This window comes from Anabas testudineus, chromosome 21 (assembly GCF_900324465.2).
Source record: "Anabas testudineus chromosome 21, fAnaTes1.2, whole genome shotgun sequence".
In the NCBI taxonomy this organism is placed as follows: Eukaryota; Metazoa; Chordata; class Actinopteri; order Anabantiformes; family Anabantidae; genus Anabas; species Anabas testudineus.
The window spans coordinates 14,900,653-14,920,338 of NC_046629.1; the positions used below are offsets into that span (position 1 = coordinate 14,900,653).

At 40.2% G+C, this 19,686-nt stretch overlaps 2 protein-coding genes across 3 annotated transcripts in view; both read left to right on the forward strand.

Moving 5' to 3' along the window:
• abca12 (ATP-binding cassette, sub-family A (ABC1), member 12) overlaps positions 1-900 on the forward strand; it is a 55,329-nt gene extending 54,429 nt beyond the window's left edge. For both annotated transcript variants that reach the window (XM_026377055.1, XM_026377056.1), the window contains exon 71: positions 57-900. In XM_026377055.1, coding sequence (XP_026232840.1) covers positions 57-161 — 105 coding nt within the window. In that variant the 3' untranslated portion in view covers positions 162-900. The remainder of the gene's footprint in view (positions 1-56) is intronic.
• Positions 901-1,312: 412 nt separating this feature from the next.
• Positions 1,313-18,416, forward strand: bard1 (BRCA1 associated RING domain 1). The gene is made up of 11 exons (XM_026377431.2): positions 1,313-1,487; positions 2,291-2,347; positions 2,782-2,930; positions 3,091-4,169; positions 4,793-4,873; positions 6,280-6,452; positions 10,443-10,569; positions 10,716-10,848; positions 12,211-12,303; positions 16,023-16,120; positions 17,888-18,416. The coding sequence occupies exons 1-11, from the start codon at positions 1,396-1,398 to the stop codon at positions 18,233-18,235; spliced, it is 2,430 nt and encodes an 809-aa protein (XP_026233216.1). The 5' UTR covers positions 1,313-1,395; the 3' UTR covers positions 18,236-18,416.
• The last annotated feature ends 1,270 nt before the right edge of the window (positions 18,417-19,686 follow it).

Consider the following 19,686-nt stretch of genomic DNA (forward strand, 5'->3'; position numbering starts at 1 on the left):
AAAAATACTTGTCTTTTATATTGGCATGACACTTACATTATTGCGAATCGTCACAGGTCTTTATCAACTTTGCCATGGAAAATACTGGCATGGAAACCATACCAATCCACAGTGAAGACGAATTGGACAACCTGGGCTCCGTTAAGGCAGTGGAAACATAAAGCTGACTGACGTGTTCTCTTTGCCATCTTCTAAGTCTTTGCATAGTAAATCTGACTTTAATGTATGTAGATGTGAAAACTAAGCCAAATTAATTTAAACCATGAATGTGTGATTTTTTTTTCTTTACAGTCTCCTGACTGATGATATGAAGGGTCATTTACATCACTGTTCTTGCCTAAATAGGTTATATATGAAAAGCATAAGAATATTTGCACATTTGCATACATGCACAGATGAAGAAAGGTGATCAGTAGAAATCTTTTTCTGTTTATGTTTTTCCCATCCTGTACTGTACTGACTGCACTATGTTTACCTTTAGTTCTTCTGATCAGTTTATTTATGAAGGGCGGTGGAGATTATTAATTTCACTCTTTGGGACTCATTATTAGGGGATTATACCATAGTATATTTAATTTGTTGTTGCTTATTTGAACTTTTTTTGGCAAAACATGGTTGTTTTATCTTAAAGAATAACACACTATATATGCCATATATGAATATTTCTAAAGAAGGATGAAGTGCATGGAATTGTGCCTAGTGGATGAAAGTGGAAAAAAGAAAATATGCACTCTCACAATAACAATCCTCAGCACTCCTCATACTTATTAACCATTCCTGTAAGGGCAAATCTAACTTTTAGAATGAATGTACTAAATTTTTTATGAACTCTTTCCTTCTTATGGACCAAATGTATCAAGCCTATTTTTATAATCCTAATAAAGCAATTTTTCAAATGCTGCTACTGTTCCTTTGTGTGTTGACTGTGCGTGTCTTATGTTTGAGCATCAGATCACATTCAAGATTAACAATCCATCTGATTTCAGTCGTCTCACATTTACATTGTTGGAGTATAGAAACATGTGCTTCATATTGTCTTTTATTATCACTGTCTAAATTCTATGCTAACCACAGAGACTTCAAATGGATTTAGTGTAGCTATAGATCAGGGGGCAGCTTTATTTGTAGCACATTTCTTACACAGGCATAGAAAAACATTAGAACCGCATTAAAAACAGTGCACAATCATTAAAATAAATAAATAATACAATTTCTAATTCTGCCTGATCGTTTGGGGGAGGGCCGAAACGTACGTCATCAACGTTGTTATGCCAACGCTCATACGTCACAGCCGTAAATCCTTGGCGGGATATGTAAGTAATCAGGAAGTAAGTTGGTCTTGTTTTCTAATCGTGGTTGATAAATATAACAACAGAAGCAACATTTCTTTAAATAATGGATCAAGATGCCTCCGAGCAGACTGAGGGTTGGACAAACACCAAAGCGGCACTTGCGAACTTTCGGCGACTGCTGCTTTGCTCCAAATGGTAAGTAAACGTCGCAGAGACTGTAGAAGTGATGCGCTCGGTAGACATGCTTTGTTTGGGTATGTTTCATACTAAAATATAAAATAACCTCCAGAGCCAGTGACTTTCACAAGTTATCCTCCTGACTCTAGCTCTGTTTGACGTTGATTTGGGTCGCTCAGGTTAGCGCTAACGTTAGCACAGTAACGCTAATGTCAGCAGCAGCAGCAGCAGCAGCAGCAGCTGCATGTAGTTTAATGATTGGTTTAATTACACTTTACAAAACATGTCTGATCCTTCAAGACGTAACGTTAAGGTTAGTGGATCTTCACTGACAGCATGTCCACACGATGGTTTGTAAACCTGTACAGCGCTACAGTGCATGTGCAGGTCCCTTAGTGCATCATTGTACAGTAAAGTAAAGCAACAGATACGAGGTACGGTTGGGACTAGTTCACACAGCAGCTGGAGCAGCCTGAGGACGGACAAGCTGGCATGTTTTGCAAAAGCCTGACAGAAACTGGGCTGTTTAAATCTGATTGTTTTAAATATGTAAATATTTCCGGGGCTAAATGTGCAGAATTACAGGGTTGATTTAGCTCTGGTGAGTGTTTGGGCTGAAGCGGGATGCTGAGCTGACTGACTTCCACACATCTAACAGAATAAGATGCTGCTGATGCTGCTGGGATGCTCCTGTGAATAGTGAAATGTGTGAGGGGTGGTGGTGACTGTTGTAGTACATGACTGTAAAGCTGCTTCCCAGGATGCTGTAAATGGACAAGTGCACTGTTTTACTTAATGACATTTATTTATTTATTTTCTAGCTCAAATTTAATGGAGGAACCTGTGTGTTTAGGAGTGTGTGAGCATATGCTGTGCAGGTAATGTAGCATCAAATACATGTTTTCTGTTTGCACATGCTCATTAGCCACAGACATGCATCATAGTGGACATTTGTTTATATATTTATATTTATAGGTTTATTCAAATTGACTGGTTACAGTACAAAATTATCAAAAAGCAAATTCATATACAGTTAAACAAATCAGTAATTTGCCTTACATTATGAGGCTAATTTCGTCTTTAATCAATTATGCACACCAATGGCAATTACATGTATTGATATTTTAGCAGATCTTAGTTTACTATAAAAACATTGAATGTCTATATAATAAACTATAGCTCTCAGTTTATTTCTTATTTTTTGCCTTCATGACGGACGCGTTTTTAAAGGATGAATTAACAAGCTCATTTCTTATTTCTTCTCACTGATCTGTGAAATGTCCTCCTAATTCAAGATATGTTTATGGCTCAGGTCCTGTGCTGGTCCCTGTGCAGGAGACGGCTGCGTGGTGTGTCACAGCCCTGCATGGGTGAAAGACATTCAAATCAACAGGCAGCTTAGCAGCATCATACAAATCTTCCGTGGTCTGGAGTCTGTGCTGAATCCTGTAGAAGAACCAGGTAGATGTTCATGAATTTGTAGCAGCTTGAAAGCTTTAAGTTATCCTCTAAAATAATTATTGTAATCTGATATAAAAATTTAAATCTATGTGGTTGTTGCAGTAGTTTAGTCCCAGAATTAAAATGATGCTTTGTTAAACCTGCATTTTTTTTATTGCAGACTCCTTTGTCACTGAATTGCAAACACAGCCCGAGAGCCCTGTTTTTAAACAAAAGAAGAACTTTAAGATCTGGTTTAGCCCACGCAGCCGCAAGGTACGCTGCATGGTGGAGAAGCCTTCAGAAATCACTGGGACTGTCAGTACGTCTACTGGAGAAACAGCTGCAACACACCCAGACGCCATTACTACTCGGCAGCAGGACCTGTCAGTTTTTAATTTCACCTCGTCCTCCCAAGACTCTGGCTCTTCTTCTCCTCAAAGAAACGGTGAAAATAGAAGCAGGAAGAACAGGTCAGCTAAGAAAAATACTGCCAGCAGGAAAAAGTTTGTGCAAGGTGCAACTACAACCACAAGGAAACAGACAAATCAGAACATGAAGAAGAAGAGACTGGAGGCTATAAATCAACAATGGGGGATCATCGAGGAGGTAGATGTGTCTATGCAGAAGGATCAGCCCTGTGCTGAAGGGGCAAAGAGATCCAGTAAAAGGGTTTCGTTTGTGAGCCCAGCTGTCAATTCTGACAAACCTCAGCCTGAAGTGCCACAGGGGAATAATAATGAACTCAGCACTGTCAGGAGCACCATGAGGGAGAGCCTCTCAGGAGGCAGCACCACTGAAACGAATCACAAAGTCTCACCCAGTCACAGTATGTTGGTCAGAGTCATCCAGAAAAACACGCCACCTGCAAATGACCTCAATCCAACTGACAAACCTGAAAAACAGGTCAACGCTTCGCCCACAAAACCTTCCTCAAAAAGATCCAGAGTGGAGGAGAAAGTTGGCGACTTGGAGACCACGCCAAAAAGACCAAGGACTTCTCCAGGCCGCAGAAGAAAATCCCTGGGTCAGATGTCTCCAGCTGTCCTTAACCCTGCATCGGTGACTAGCCCCCGTAGTCCCAAAAGCCCCAAAAGCTCCAGAGATAAGCAAGGAGACAGCCCCTCTGTCGTAGCCAATCGTGGTAGAAAATCCCCATGTGCTCGAGGTGCATCTGTCGGATGGCCCAGCCCAGGAAGCCCTGCAGTTATGAAGAGGAACCACAAGGGAGAGACCCCGCTGCATCTAGCTGCTATAAAGGTCGAGAGGATTTTGAATATATCAACTACAGTGCTTCAATTTGTTTTCTGTTTTAAATATGTACATTTGTGCAGGCTGAAAAATAAAATGCATATTTTTCCTTAATTTAACACTCAAAACTTAACATGAGGTGAAGTATTTTTAACTACATCCTAAAGGAATAAGATATTTAAATTAGAAACAGATCAAAATTAAATAAAATTGAGTCATACTAATTTAGATTAAAATCATCTAAAATGCATGTGCCTTATTCTGGATGCTTCTTAGCCCTTAAAATGATGAAATAGTAAAGTGCTGACCTGAAACCATTGATGGTGCTTATTTTTCTTTAGTTTGTTTCAAGGCACAAATCTTCCCCCAGTTGAACATCCAAGTATTTGTCTTCAGATGATCAGACAGCTATGTTCTGGTCTGCTGAGAATAAACAGTCTTGCAGTAATCCTTGTAAACACAGCCGTAATCCCCCTCTGGATCCGAGACAAGGTAATCAATGGCCCACTGTGGAGTGTGATTGATAAACAGTGGGGCTTTGGTACACTGGGATCAGCTGCTGTGTTTGAAGGGTTGCGTTTACAGGTCTGCTATTGTGACCTCAGGTTTGTTGTTCTCTCTGGGTCCTGCAGGGAGATGTAGAGGCTGTCAAGGAACTGCTGGACCAAGGGGCTGACCCTAACCTGAAGGACAATGCTGGGTGGACACCTCTGGTAAGAGTAATGCACCAAGTGGCACATCTGAAAGCGTTCTTTGTGTTGTGTGGAAAAACCCTGTGATAAATGGTGACATCAGTAAATTGGCAGTTGTGAAATTACAATAGCATTTCTACATCGTTGTCTTTTTTCCTATCTTCTGCTGACAATAACACATTCTAGTGTAATTTTACACACACTGTTTACTTGTTTGTCACACAGACACTTTCATGCTCAGATAGTTTTTTCTTTTCTGGCCATTTACTGTTGATGTCTTGCATGCAACTTACTATAATTTGTGCTGTTTTCTATCTATTCCTCAAAATATATATTGTAGGTCTGTGCTCTTGAAACAGTTAAGCCTAGTGTTGCCTTGACATGACAAGCTGTAAAATCCTTAACAGCTGTCAGTTTTTTTTTTTTTTTCTTAAAGCATGAACATAGGAGACTTCTCTTGTTGCAGCACTTGTGGCTACTTACTGTCAAGATGCTCAACTCAAACCTTCAATTTAGGACAGTTAGCAACTGATCTTTCAAACTGCTATCAGAAAGCATAGCTGTTACTGGATATGTTACTATCATCTGATGCTGTATGTTCCTATCCTGTTTTGATTTGTTGCCTAGCAAATATTAGCATTACAAACTATATGGAACTTTTGACATTTGTTTAGTTATAATAAATTAAATCAAAAGCCAGATTATAGTATAAGACCTGATGATGATGATAATGTGTACTGTATAAATCCATGGATTTTAGCTTCCAACTGTGAGAAACAAAAATAAACATTTCTCTGCTCCAGATAGTCGGCACTAAAGAACAGTGGGAGAATCCCAGGATTATATGAAACGGTTGTCACAAACCCCCTTCTTAATATTTGCAGTTGTTATGAGGGAATACAGTAACTGCATTGCCCTTGTCTTAATAGCACGCCATGTGCTGTTTAGTCTGCCTGAGCCAAATAAAGTTGAAATAGAACAAAACCTGCTTTCCCATTAAAAATTTCCATATGCCAAACTTAGTAAAGATCACAGCTGTACAGTGCTGTTAAAAAATAATGAACCTATCCTGATTCTTGTCTTTTATATGTGTATCTCATACTAAGACAAGTAGGTAATTCTTATTTTATAAAACAAAATGGTTATGTAATACGAGTCAGTCTGGTAAGATAGAATCTAGCAACGGCAAAGACTTGGAACAATAGTGAGTCTTTGAACTAAGTGATCAGACCGTCCAAAATGAGTCAAAGAGAGTGACGATGACTTATTCAAGAAGTTACAAAAGATCCTAGGAAAACATCCAGTAAGTGAGTTTAGAGCTTTGCTAAGAACTACAGTGTTTCTTTTAAGGTTAAAACAGAAAAAAACTAGGTGAATGCACCTGGGGGAGAACGTGTGAAGGTCAGGTCACTGCTTTTTTGTTGCAGCATGAAGCATGTAACCTGGGTCACCTGGAGGTTGTGGAGCTGTTGCTCTCCAAGGGCGCCCTACTGAACACACCTGGCTATGAAAACGATTCTCCACTCCATGATGCTGTGAGGAACGGACACGTGGCCGTCGCCAAACTGCTGCTGCAGCATGGAGCCTCACAGAATGTGCTGTAAGTAGCTTATTGGTTTTACAGGGAAATGCTGTCATCATGCAGTTTGTTTTGCATATAAGTGTATATTGTGTATTGTACTGTTTACTGTACTTGCAGAGTGTTGCTTTTATAACAAGTTGCTCCATGGTAAATTAATCACAAAGTGATGTGTCACAGGATCAGGGTCCAGCCTGTCCTTGTATTCCTTGTGGGTCACTCTTTGGTGCAGGACACTTGATTAACTGCAAACTGTTTGCAGTACTTGACTTTCACAGTCAAGCACTGACCTGAAAATGCGATTTTCCATCAGTTGTCACGAAAAATTGAAGTTTTAATCTGGTGCTTAAAAGATTCTGGTCCCGGCCACAGTAAATCTTGAGTTATTGTAGAGCTAAATACATTTTTGAAGGACCTCACACTTTTTGCTGTCATCACCTTATGCCACACCTGTGTGTGTGAGTCTAACTGCAGTTTAACTGTTGTAAATCATTTGTTTCAGGCCGACTTGTGGCACCTGTTCATAAGGACCTGCAGTAGAGTTTCACACAGCAGAGCTTTGAGTCTGCTGTCAGAAATCGGCAAACTAAAATGCCACTAACTTCACACAGTCAGTAAAACACAGAAATGTTAACAGATCGACGCTGTACAGTGACAAAAAAAGGTAATGATTCAGGCTGCATGAAGTTAGACACTACAGCACAGATGCCCATTGTGAATATGCGATGCGGTCAACAGGCTGACGATCACTGAGATATTAGAGTGGAGAATATTCCAGCTGCAGTAGGCGATGTTACACTGTCAGGTGTTAAAAACAGCCCGATAATGGATAGAGACCTACTTTAAAACCCAGAGGCAACAAGAGGCAACACTTTAGTTAACATCAGAAATGTAGCTGCTGTGCTGAAATCTGCCAATAAAATCACCTATATCCGTCAATAAATTGCAAAAAACCATGATGGTGATGATACAGTGAGCAGAGTATTAACAGAAGCATTACGTTTGTCATATAGCCTGCAGTGTACATTTTGACAGGTGTACCCCACATAGAGGAATGACCAAACAAATATCCTCCTCTTTATGTGATGGATATAATATGACTGAATGTTTCCAAGAATAAATGAATTCTATTATTGATTGATTGATAAAATATTACCAACTTGTTTCAGCTGATTTTGACAACAAAAAGTAGAATTCTAAACACAAACTGAACCCTCCAAGCAAGTTAATATTTATTTCATGGCTATTGTATTTCGTGGTGTTACATCATAGAGGTGGTTCTGTTATTCCAGACCAGTGCTTATTTTCCACTTCATCAATAAATCATCAAGTGCGTGTTTACCAGTTATTGTACCAGGCACTCAGCCCTTTTTATAATTTATAACAGGGTGTGCATTAGTGCAGTAAGTAGGTGGAGAGAAGAAAATCGACGATGCTGATTAGTTGTTGGCCAATCAGTTGATGCTGCGTTTCTGGGCTGTGGAGGCGGGGAGATGCATAGCACAATGTCCATAATGAAGGAGAGCATTCTGGTTAATCAGTGTGATCAATAGAGTTGCCGATCAGGGTCCACATCTTTTTAGACTCGGCCTTTGTCTTCTTTGCATTTCCTTTGCGAAATGTGCAAGATGAATAAAATTCTTGTTTTGTTTTTTTTTTTCCCCACAAATCTGTGACTCAAAGTCACAAATTTAACACTAGTATGTGTTGCACTGTTTAGTCCACCGCCCCTTTGGTTAAAGCAGTTTCTGAGAATTTACTGAATATACGTTTCAGACATGTAAGCATAAATATCTACCAATGCAGCATATTTGTACTGTCAAGATGAGGCCTGCAAGGTGCTGGTTGGTGGCACATGCTGCCTTCACAGACTCGTGATATATGTGTACCTTGAATCCTACTGAAAACTTTATTGACCACAGTTGTCTTGATCGTAAAAAAAGGCTGTTAGATGTCAGTATTTATGCTCATGTCAGTGCAGTATGAAAATAAATTTGTGTTTATGAGATGTGGATAACAAGTACCCAGTATATTTTAATTGGCTGTTGGCTCAGTCCTAATGGCCGCTGTCAGCCTGAAGCACTGAATCGATACACATTAATTAACATGGATGGTTTTGAAAATGTAAAAAAAAAAAAAAAAAAAACGAAACAAAAAAACAGCTTTGGAAATGTTGTTTTATGGAGAAAGAAATGAATGTTTGACAAAGCTTTGACCTTCCAGGGAATGTGTGTCATTTTTTTTTTTCTAATCATGGAGCATGTGAAGCACAGTCACTGCCTTGAATAAGACTATTTTTAGGAGCACCATGCAAAGTTGTTATTTGCGAGTTCTGCAGTTTGGCATCAGAGAAGGGCACCTACCTGCATAGCAACGGCAGTGCAATGCTCAACACTTTCACAGAGTCAAACAGAGGCTTTGGGTGATTCATTTACTGTATCATCAGGATAAGCTGTGACACCCAAATGATCCAACCATCAGGACACATTCACAGTGGATTGTTTAAGAAGGACATGCGACTAATGAACCTTTTGATTAAAAATGCATCCAGGCTTCACCCTCTGCCTCATCAGTTGCCTGCCACGTGTTTCTATCATTAGACTCATGACTCCCTTTTTAAGACTCGCTGCTGCTCTAACTCTGTAGTTCAAAGGCTCTGTCGGCAGTTGGGTGTTCATGAGCTTGGAGAGAATTTTGAAATGACCTCAAACGCAGGTGCAAACATGGTTATCGTGACTATGCATTGTTATTACGTTGTTTATCGGTGGAGAGGCGATGGCGTTTGGTGGATGCGAGCTGATGGTGGCATGCAACATTTCCTCTGCATTTGTGTGCAGCTTGAAATGAATATTTGACTCTCCTCCCTGCAGTTGGAGTACGAGTCATGGTTACAGTGGGCATCCACTAGAACCACCACCGCCTTCCTCCCACTTGTGTACTTCAGCACAAGCTTGTAGGAGAGCGTTTTTTTATTTCTTTTATTTTCATTTATTTATTTCGGAATTTATTTATTTATTATTTTTACCTCCTGCACAATTTTCCACACTTTATTGTTAATGTTTAGATATTCTTCTCATGTGCCGCTGCATACACCAGCTTGTGCGCGCGCATATGTATAAGTGTCAGGGACATTTTATGTTTGTTTGTATTTGTGTGTGGGCTGGGAGTGTGAATCCAAATGAAATATTTTATGGACCAGTGGACCTATTAATTGTCCCCCAGGTGTTATCTTTGCTGACGCCTAATCTTTTTGAGACAACCTGCTGGTTTCACTTCTTCTCTCTGTCTCCTCTCTTCCTCCTGCACTTTTCTTCAGTCTTTTCTCTTCTCCCACTTTTCCTCAAGGTGAACTCAGTCTGGTTTGCACACAACTCTTTCTCAAAGAAACATACTCACAAGAAAACTAAGAAAAATGTTTTGGATACAAAACTATTAGATTTAGTTTTCCTAGTTGCTAAGAGACTAAAACAAGAGGATGTCATATAAAGATCTTTATTATAAAAATTGTTTAAGTGCTGAATGACCAGAATGCTGAAATGCAAGTTTTTTTCACCCTCTCACCTCATTGAATGTCAGATATTCCTGCATGCCCTTATTTTGCTGTAGAATAAAACAAGGAAGCTTTGCAAACTGCTGAATTCATGCTTATACTGCGAAAATATTCTAATATGGCCTGAGCAAAAGTGCTGGTGATAAATAAGTGTACTTATTTTGCAAGAAGATGTTTGTCTAGAATAGTAGCACTCAGTGTGCAGTTTGGTATCGTGCCAGAGTAACACGGTGCCAGAAATATTCTAGAAATATGACTTTTCTTTTTTTATAAACAAATCTAAATAAGCACAACTGTTTGTCAGTATTTGTTTATATTTATTTCTCAGTGGTTTAAACATAGCTGGCTGCCCCTGTGGTCACCAGATGGTCTGGTCGTTGCCACAGATACATAAATAAAGCGTATGCATACTGTGAGACATTCACTGACACGCTTTATATTTTAAATATGCTCCTTCACAGAAATCTGTATGGAAAGCGTCCTGCAGACTACGCAGCCAGTCTGGAGATGCTGGAGATTTTCCAGGAAGCCTCAGAAGGAACCCAATATGCTAATACATCTTTTAGCCCTTCAGCCAGTCTCTCTGCGGTACGTCTACATGAGGATGAGAATACCATTTATTTTTTTAAATCTTTTTTTCCCTCCTTGAACACTTTTACGCTGGAGTGCTAATTCTTGTATCATATCATACTGCTGTAGACATTTCTAAACTGTGTTCTTATGTCCTTTCTAAGGTGAGTGACTGTGTGAGGAGGGATGAAGTGGGGGTGTTTCTGGCAAGCAAGCTGTCTCAACCAGAACAGCTTCAACTGGCCAAACTGGGAGAGCTGCTGGCAGGGAGGTTGGCTGACAGCTTCTCTGCCTCAGGTAGTGTTTGCGTGATTCAAATACAGTTTCCTTAAAGGGCCTTAAATGTCCAAGTGATGCCTCTTAGATGACTGGTTGCATATTTAATTCCTATTTAATTGTTATTTTTGACACATGGGTCAAATAAAAGGTTTTGTTGTGAAGATTATATACTTGTATACTTTCATCCGAGTATCATACATAGCCAAGCCTTCCTAACACAAGTCTCCTACTGTTGGCTCTTTCGCATTGTAAGAGCCAACAGTAGGTGTATGAGCATTATCACTCACGAACGTTCAAACAGTGACTAAAAAGTGCTTTTAGAGCTGTGTACATCATTGTGATACAGCAGCTCCTCCACTGTTGCATAGTAATGACTGCGAGAACACCAGAAAGCCAAAGTAATTGAAATCATTCCTCATAAAATGTTTGGAGGTACTGTTAGGATGATGAATAAGCTGTAATGAAAAACAGAAGTGTTTCTCACAACTCTACCTCCTCTGACTGGAGGGGTGAAAGTTGGTGCTTTCAGGCATTGGTCTTTTTTTTTTTTTTTAACGTTTGGAATTCAAAGCCACAAATCCACTGTCAATGCACAATGTAAGAAGGTTTTGCCCTGGAGATATAATTATGTTCATTTTGCACTTGTCAACTGTGCTCACTTGTTGAATGAAGAGGCAATAGGCTCACATTTAAATTTTAATTAAGCTATAATTATGTATCCTTGTCTAAAGCTCTTTATGAAATATGCTGTTGCTTGGTTGCGTTTTTTTTTTTTTTTTTTTTTTTGAGCTGTTTGACAGTCTTGCAGTAAGGTTACCTGTTTATCCACTGAGGTAAGTGGAGTTAGTAGTTATTAAATATTATTAAAGAGAGAGAAACCAGGACAGGAAGTCATGATGTGTTGGTCGTCTTTTGCAGTTGGCTTAAGGCTGATAAACAACCATCATCACTGTCTACTTTTAAGAAGAATTATATAGTACCAAGTATTTTATTCCAAAAGTAATAATTTCATTGCAAATAAGGCGCTAATGTTTTACATCTGTGGAGCGTTATATACTCTAATATAATGTATAACATGTTGCCGTGAATTGATCATATATAGTTTACCTACATTTCATATGGCCATTAATTAACATTAATTGTTCAGAAAGAACAATTAAAAGACAACAGAGCAATGGCATTTATGCATTTAATGCAAGCAACTGTGTTAAGCTGTAGTGCTCTGACTATCTAGCTGTCTGAGTGGTGTAGCTGTGTGGTCTGACAGTCAGACACACTAAGAAGACCTCAGCAGACAGCAGCTATTTGTGCCTGTGTAGCCCAACTCGTTTGTACCTTTTCAGTTTGGCTTTTGTGTCTGTGTCTGTCTTCCCCCTCTAGTGAGCCATGTTGTAGTGCCAGAAGGACACATGCCCACCACCTACTCCACCCTCCTGGGTCTTCTTGCTGGCTGCTGGATTGTCAGATACAGCTGTAAGTATGGTGTGAGCTGTTGGCTGGAGCAGTTCTGTTCTTGGATGTTAGACAGTGTTTCTGTTGGAACCAGTGTAAGTTGTACTGCAGTGACATTGAGGCAGACTTTATCCAAAATATCCCGAATGTTAAATGTGTTCTGTCCCAGATTTTCAGGGCCTGTAACAGAGATTAGAGCCCACCTTGACGATGAATGACAGTTCTGTTTGAACGTTTATTGTGCATTAACATAAAAACCACAAAAAGGGAAAGAACTGGATGTTGTTCTCTTACATTTTTTGAATGTGTCATTATTGTTACCATCAATAACTACCTACATTGCCTGTATTTCAATGTCATTCAAGGGTACACTTGCAGTAGAATTGCTCCATCTTTTGTATTTGAAGTAGTATTTGCTGCAGTTGGGTGACTGTCGGCATAATATATGAGAACAAGTATGGAAAATCCATAGGCAAATATTGGATCCATGAAACCATCGTAGTGAACAAATTTTTGCATTATTTTTTATGGTTTTTCTCTGAATCCCAAAGAATATTTGCCACTGTGGGCTGTTGCGTTAATATTGAGTTTGTTTGATAACCACGATTTATTAGAAACACAGAGGACATCTTAGCTGTGTAATGTTTCTCTATGGCTGCAATCAGGGATATGGAACAACTGTCTACTTGCTGCGGTCTTACAGTAAAGTCCTACTGAGGCTTCCTTTTCTGTTCCCTCTAAGAAACAAACCAGGCTGAGGTGTGCATCTTCAATCTTGTGCCTCTTTCAGTTGAACTCTGTTTGGAATAGGAATTTTAAAATACACTCGTGTTTTTTTTTTTTTTTGTTATTTTGTCTGCACCACATGAAATGCCTTGGGAAACAATAAAAACATTCAGCAACAGGTAAAATGTGTTTGTTTGCTGCTGTGTGTGTGCACACACCTGCTCGTACTCCGTCTGACAGCTAGGTTGCATGGTTGGGTGACTGGAGTGAGGAATCTTGCACCGCTAGAATTTAATATCACCGGCGATGAAAAGATACTTAACTCTCTTTTCCTGTTTTATTTATGCCAAGATGAATACTTAGCAAAAATGTAGCTATTCTCAGCCAGTCTCCCTGGCATCCTTGAACTAAGTCAAACAAGCACATATTCAGAGCAAGTCTGCTTCAGGGAAAGTAAAAAAGAGACTTGCTGTCAAAGAGTTTTCTGCTACCTTGGTGTGTCCTTGACTGGTGTATCCGTCAGTAGCATCTCTCCACTGCGTGTGTGTGCGTGTACACTAATACGCCATGCACACTTGTCTCTGTCGCTGCCAGTATGCCATTTCAACTTTAAATGTGTGTTTAGATGTGTGGCTCTGTCACTGGATAAAATCCTGTGTATTTGGATTGTATTTTGCCCCTCCCGTTCCCTTCTCTCCACGCAGGCTGAGCACTTGACACAGCCTGTCTCCCTCATGGCAATCACCGTGCCATCCTATCTGTCTCTGTCCTTGTGTATGTGTATGAGTACACACGAGCAGCAACCTCTCGCTGTCACCTGTCTTTGTGCGCCATATCTGTCAGCTAGGCCAAGCCCTGACTTACCTGCTTATCGGCCTTGCATTTCATTGCAACACACTTTACTTGGGAAAGCTTCAGGCTTCAGTGTTATAATTGAAACCCGTTATGAGAAACATGTCGTCCTGGCTAATGGGGCCCCATTCCAGTCGAAAACTTTAACTAAGCTTTTATTAAACATCAGATTGAGTCCTTTTGTCCATTATGCAACATTGTAGGAAATGCACTTGTTTGATATGTATATCCAAACTATGGTCCGAATATTTCAGCTCAGCTTAGCTTAGCATAAGGCCTGGAGGCAGGTGGAAATGTTTTTAATCTCTAAATAAAAATGTAAAAAGTAGCCTTTGAAGTCTTCTAGGAGTTGTGTATTTCTAGTCGCACAGCATCGCAACATCTAGTCGCAAGACTTTGTCTTGTCAGAGTGACGTTGCCGGGGTTGGCACTAAGCTTGTTCCTATGCAGAAACACACATTTGTGCTCCCCACCTTAAACAAATAAGACACGCTGTGTAGATAAGGTGGCTTTAGAGAGGTTTTCAGACATGTTTTATTCAGGACGTCTCGAGTACACTCGATGCACAGACACGAAGTGTGAGATGGATATTCTCCTCTCTCTAATATCTCACTTCTTTTAATACAGCTTTTCTCCCTCTTCTCTCTTCCTTTCACACCATTTGTAATGGCTAATTTCCCTGCACTTTTGTTCTTGTTGCAGTTGCACTCCCACTGTCTGTCCGGGCAGGGTGTGTGCACTAATGTGTTTCCCCCTGATACATGACTTCTAGCTGCTTCTTTCGAGCTGCCAACAAAAAGCTTCAGTTGGACACCTGCTTTATTGAAGATTTTACTACTCATGAACCTACGACTCAGCCATGATAACAGTGATTTACCGTTAAGCACCACTTAATACTTGTTTTCTTATTAGTAGCATGACAGTGGTTGGTTTTCTGTATAGTGACTATCAATAAAGGATGAGCTATTGTACTCTGTCGTGATCCTGAAGTGTTGCGCTGGCCTTCAGAATATGTATCAGTCAGCCTTAGTCTCCAGTGGCTGTGCTCTTAATTAGATCAGAGTTCCATTTGGTGTCATGGTTAATCAAGGAAGTGGGTTCATCTAGCTCACTCGTTCACTGACTCAGAAGGAAGGGGTTTAAGATGTTTCCTGAATTCAGTCTATGCGAACATTAAATATGCTAATGACTCCTCAGCACTAAGCGCCATCGTCCGGAGCGATTAACCCCAGTATCTCGCCTCTTCTCTGCCCGAGTGCCTGGCTCGGTGCCCACAAATAAAAGCGGTAATTAAGGGGGATGAAGAAATGTAATTACACTCCAACCCATCTTGCGAAGACGAGTGTGTGCGTTTGTGCCTATGAAGTGTGCGTGCGCAATTCATTGTTTCAACACACAGGCTGTATTGTGACAAGGTGTACACGTGAACACGTGTTGAAATACCAACAGCACAGCTAGTTGCTAATCAGGTCAATAGTAATGGTCAGTACTACTTCTTTTCATAAGCAAACTACAGTATTTTTGTAATGTTCAGACTTTCAAATTGGGAGCTGTGTGTATTTTTAAATCTACCCCAACTTGTAAGACTCATACAGCCCAACATACAGTATGAGCAATTGGATGCTTACTGTGAACAGCACCACTGTGGTCTGTGTTATGTTAGAAAGATTTTTTTTTTTTTTTTTATCTGTCGCAGTGAGAGGGGGCATTAAAATGTGTGGGATTTTTTTTTCTCCCCCCCTCCATATCCGTCTATACTTTTTTTGAAAAACTTTTCTGTCTTTAGAGATGCTTTTCTTAAGGATTTAGAAGTAAAGGTTTTATATTTCACGAAAATGTGAGGATGTGGGCTGTCACACAGTTCTCACTTGACTCTGTTAAACCTCAAGAGACGGAAAGAAAGCGATGATGCTCAAATTCTGCTTAAGCTCGAGATACTTAAAACGACGGTTGCATCATTAACTCGATCATGCTGTGGGCATCTTTCTGTGTCAACAACTGCTGCTTTGCCAATAGTTAAAATCTTCCAACTCATGATAAAACAGACATGGGCTTTGTCATCCTCTGTTCGCATTTGCCTTGTCACACTCTTTCAAGTCAACTTAATTAGTTATAGCTTTTTTTTTTTCTCTCTCTCTCTGTCTGTTTCTCTTTGATGCCAGGGGTGGAAGCATGTCTGCAGGCAGGCAAGCGGGTGTCTGAGACTGAGCATGAAGCAGGAGAAGGCCCCCAACGCAGCCGCATCAACAGATGCAGCTTGGTAAATGAGACACAAACTAACAAACACAAAAATCTAAAGATATTATTGGATTGTCCAGACTCTCTGTCCTGTTTTTCAAGACCAGCAGCAGCTGTGTTCACCAGATTTGTTATTATTTTAAGAAAATTGTCATTGTTTATACTTTAAAATTACTCTTGGTTATTGAATAGGTTTTCTTCCCACCCAGTTGGCTGCACAATGTTTTCTTATTGGTGTATGAGAATGAGGGGATTTCAATTTAAATAACTAGTCTTTGATGCATATAAATTAATTATTTAAATTTCCTTGTTTTGAGGTCATTATTGTTATTATATTGCTGATATCCCTCTGCAGCTGCTTGGTAATTGATCTAATCAACTGACATCATGCTGCTGGTGTTTGTGTTCTTTCTCTGATTGGCTCAGTTCAGGTTGACAACAAATTCGCTGAGGGCTAATTGTTTTTTAGGTCTACTTGGGTCTCGTCTGGCTGTTTGTGGGTCTCACTCAGATCGGGTGTCCTTTTTGTTTTGTTTTTTTCTTCAGAACTAAATTTTAAAAACACAAAGAGAGATGGAAAAACAAACAGAATAGTACCAATTAGAGAAGGAAGGGTTTTTGGCAAGTTTGGTGTTATCCAAACACCATGCATCAGCAGAAACATACCACCCATAACACCAAGCCTGGTGTTAACTGGATCATGTTGTTTGGATGATTATCTGCAGCATTTCCTGTAAGGTTTGTGGGGGTAGGGTGTAAAATGGATGCCGCAATATCCTAGAGGATAAACCTCGCTGCAGTCTGTAGGAGAACAGCGACTCAGGAGAAGATTTATTTTCCAACAGGACAGCAAAGCCAAAGCAACACAGGCATGGCTTCAGAACAGCAACTTTGTGCTACACAATGTCTGTTATTGTGGTAGGGATTGAAAATTTCAGCTCACTCACCAGTTGCAATTAAATTAGGCAGATTTTTTGCCTTTCTGCCAAGATGAGTTAGCAGACTGCAATATACAGTATAGATGGCTGAACAGACCAAATTAAGAGTAAATACCTATGATGTCAATAAGTTTTTGACGCATTTTGTTCCCAATTTAAATAAGGGAAGAACATTTTCTAGCAGGCGGTGCCATACCTGAACAGGCAGATATTATAATAAACACTCGTTCTTCAGTGGATTTCAGTTGTCCCTACTGTTGACTTCCTCAGTTCTCTTCCATTATAAGCTGCATAAAATGCTCAGTCTATAAAAACAATAGCATCAACCATCATCACGCACATAAATGCGCCACAATGTAGGCAAAGATCCTTCTTACAAGAAAATGTTGAGAGAGCCCAGTTCACAGATGCTGTGAATAGTCTCCAGTGGCCCAATTCACTGTTGCCTTTAAATGGCAAAACTCAGTGGTTCAAAGTTTGTAAGGAGAACAGTGCTGATAAAAGAAGTCTGCTAGCTCTCCAGCAAAGATGGTAATACAAAGCATCCACACAGACCCTTGGTAAAATGAGAGTCTGGATTTAGTGGCAGAGAAATTATTCAGCATTTAACTTCACTATAAACAAACAGCCAGACGTAAATCCTTCTGCCACTGTTCTCACTAGGACTGTGGGTTTATCATGGTGCGGATACTGAGTGAGTTCTATACTTTAACTGAGGATCAGGATAATTGGTAACATGTATTTTTCTCCTCAATCCAAATTTCGATGCACAACTAATTATTAGTTTAGACCAAAGTTGTCGCTTATCTTTTCTTTTTCTTTTTTTTTTGATGATGATTCATATTTTGTAGCTCCCACCACTCTTCGATGGATGTTTCTTCTTCCTCCTGGGCTCCTTTAAGGCACCTAACAAAGATGAGCTCACCATGCTGCTCCGCGCGGGAGGAGGTCAGCTTTTGAGCCGGCAGCCCAAGCCCGACAGTGATGTGACACAAACCCTAACCTCTGCTGCTTACCATGCTCTGCCAGGCTCCGACCAGGCTCTGTGCACCCAGTACATCATCTTTGACCCTCAGGGCCCACACAAGCCAGCAGTGGTTAGACGAGGCAAGGTATGGTCAGCTCCCTCCACCTGGCTCATCGACTGTATCGCAGCCTTCCGACTTCTCCCTGTGCCTGAGCCACAGATATCGGTCTAAATCATCTTTTACATTCTCAGTTGTTTTATACTGAGAAAAAGATTTTCCTTCAGCTTTGTAATAACTTGTTTTTGTTTCTAAAATATGTGATTAAGTTGCAGTGAATCATACAAACAAAACAATAATGTAACTCAAACTGTAATACTGTGCTTAAAACCTAAAATTAAAGTAGTAAACTGCTGAGTTTGTTGTTTTTAAAGACTGTGTCCTACATACTGTATATAGTATGGGTAGGTAAAATAGAGGTAGGTAAAAAAAAACAAAAAACTGAGGGGCTCCAGGCTATAAAGGTCTGGAGCTCACACTATAATTATCAAAATGAAGCTGTTCGGGATCAGCGACACGTGTAATATTGTGTAACATGGCAATGACAAGGTAACTAGGTTAGATGACACGTCTGATAGCTTCATTCTGCTGAGTCATACCAAGGTTTTTTCCCTCCGCTCACAGCAGCAGCGGGCTAAGTAAGGTAACCCAGTTATCTCTCGCCTCAGCAATGCCCGCCAACTGTTCCTGTAGAATCTCAAAGCGTTTCTAGGACAGATGGGATATTTTATATAATCCCTCCAACATGTTCTGGGTCTGCATTGGGGGATTACTCCAGTTGGACTGGTCCAGGAATGATCACAATCATATTGAACCACCTTAACTAATTAATTTTAATTTGAAATAGCAGTGGTTCTACCCCAAACCTATCTCTATCTCTACGTGTGAGTCCAGCCACCATGCGATAGAAACTCATGACCATAGCTGGTTGTTTGAAATTTGACTGTCGTGCCCGTCTCCTGCACAACGTGCCAGTAAAACATCCACATCACCGCCAATGCAGCAACAGGCTGTCAATCATCGGCACATACTGTATAAGGATTTGGATTTTGTTTATTTGGTGTGTGCGTCACATTGGAATCAATTTGTGGCCTGCTGCAATATGCAAGAGGTAGTTTTTGATGAGAATTGCATTCCGTAATCTTTGTGGGTTTACCAGGAACAGATAATGATCTTATTACCTAATTGAAAAGGCCTATTTGATACATTTGGAGGGAGTGTGTCCTCAAAAAAAGATCAATGGACGTTCAATATAAAGTGCAGAATAGGAAAAACAAACCAATTAATTGTTCCCGTCATAGCTGCGGCTCTTACTGTGAAGAAAAACTTTTCTCTTGTGTCTACAATGTGTTTGTGCCTCTGTGTGTGTGTGTCTGTGTGTACATTTCTTTACACACAATGCTGGATTGCAGGTGTGTGCGTGCTTCGTGAGGTCTTCTACTGGCCATCTCCCAAGATGGGATTCAATGGGATTAGTCAGGGATGCACCTAATTGCTATTGATTGCTATGTGCTGCATAAAATTGCTTCCCTTTCCTTGTCCACTGTGGGAGGTGGGAGAAGGCAATTAGCGGTGTGGACGAGATAGAAGCCCGGACTGACTTGTAATGAAATAGAATGGAGGAA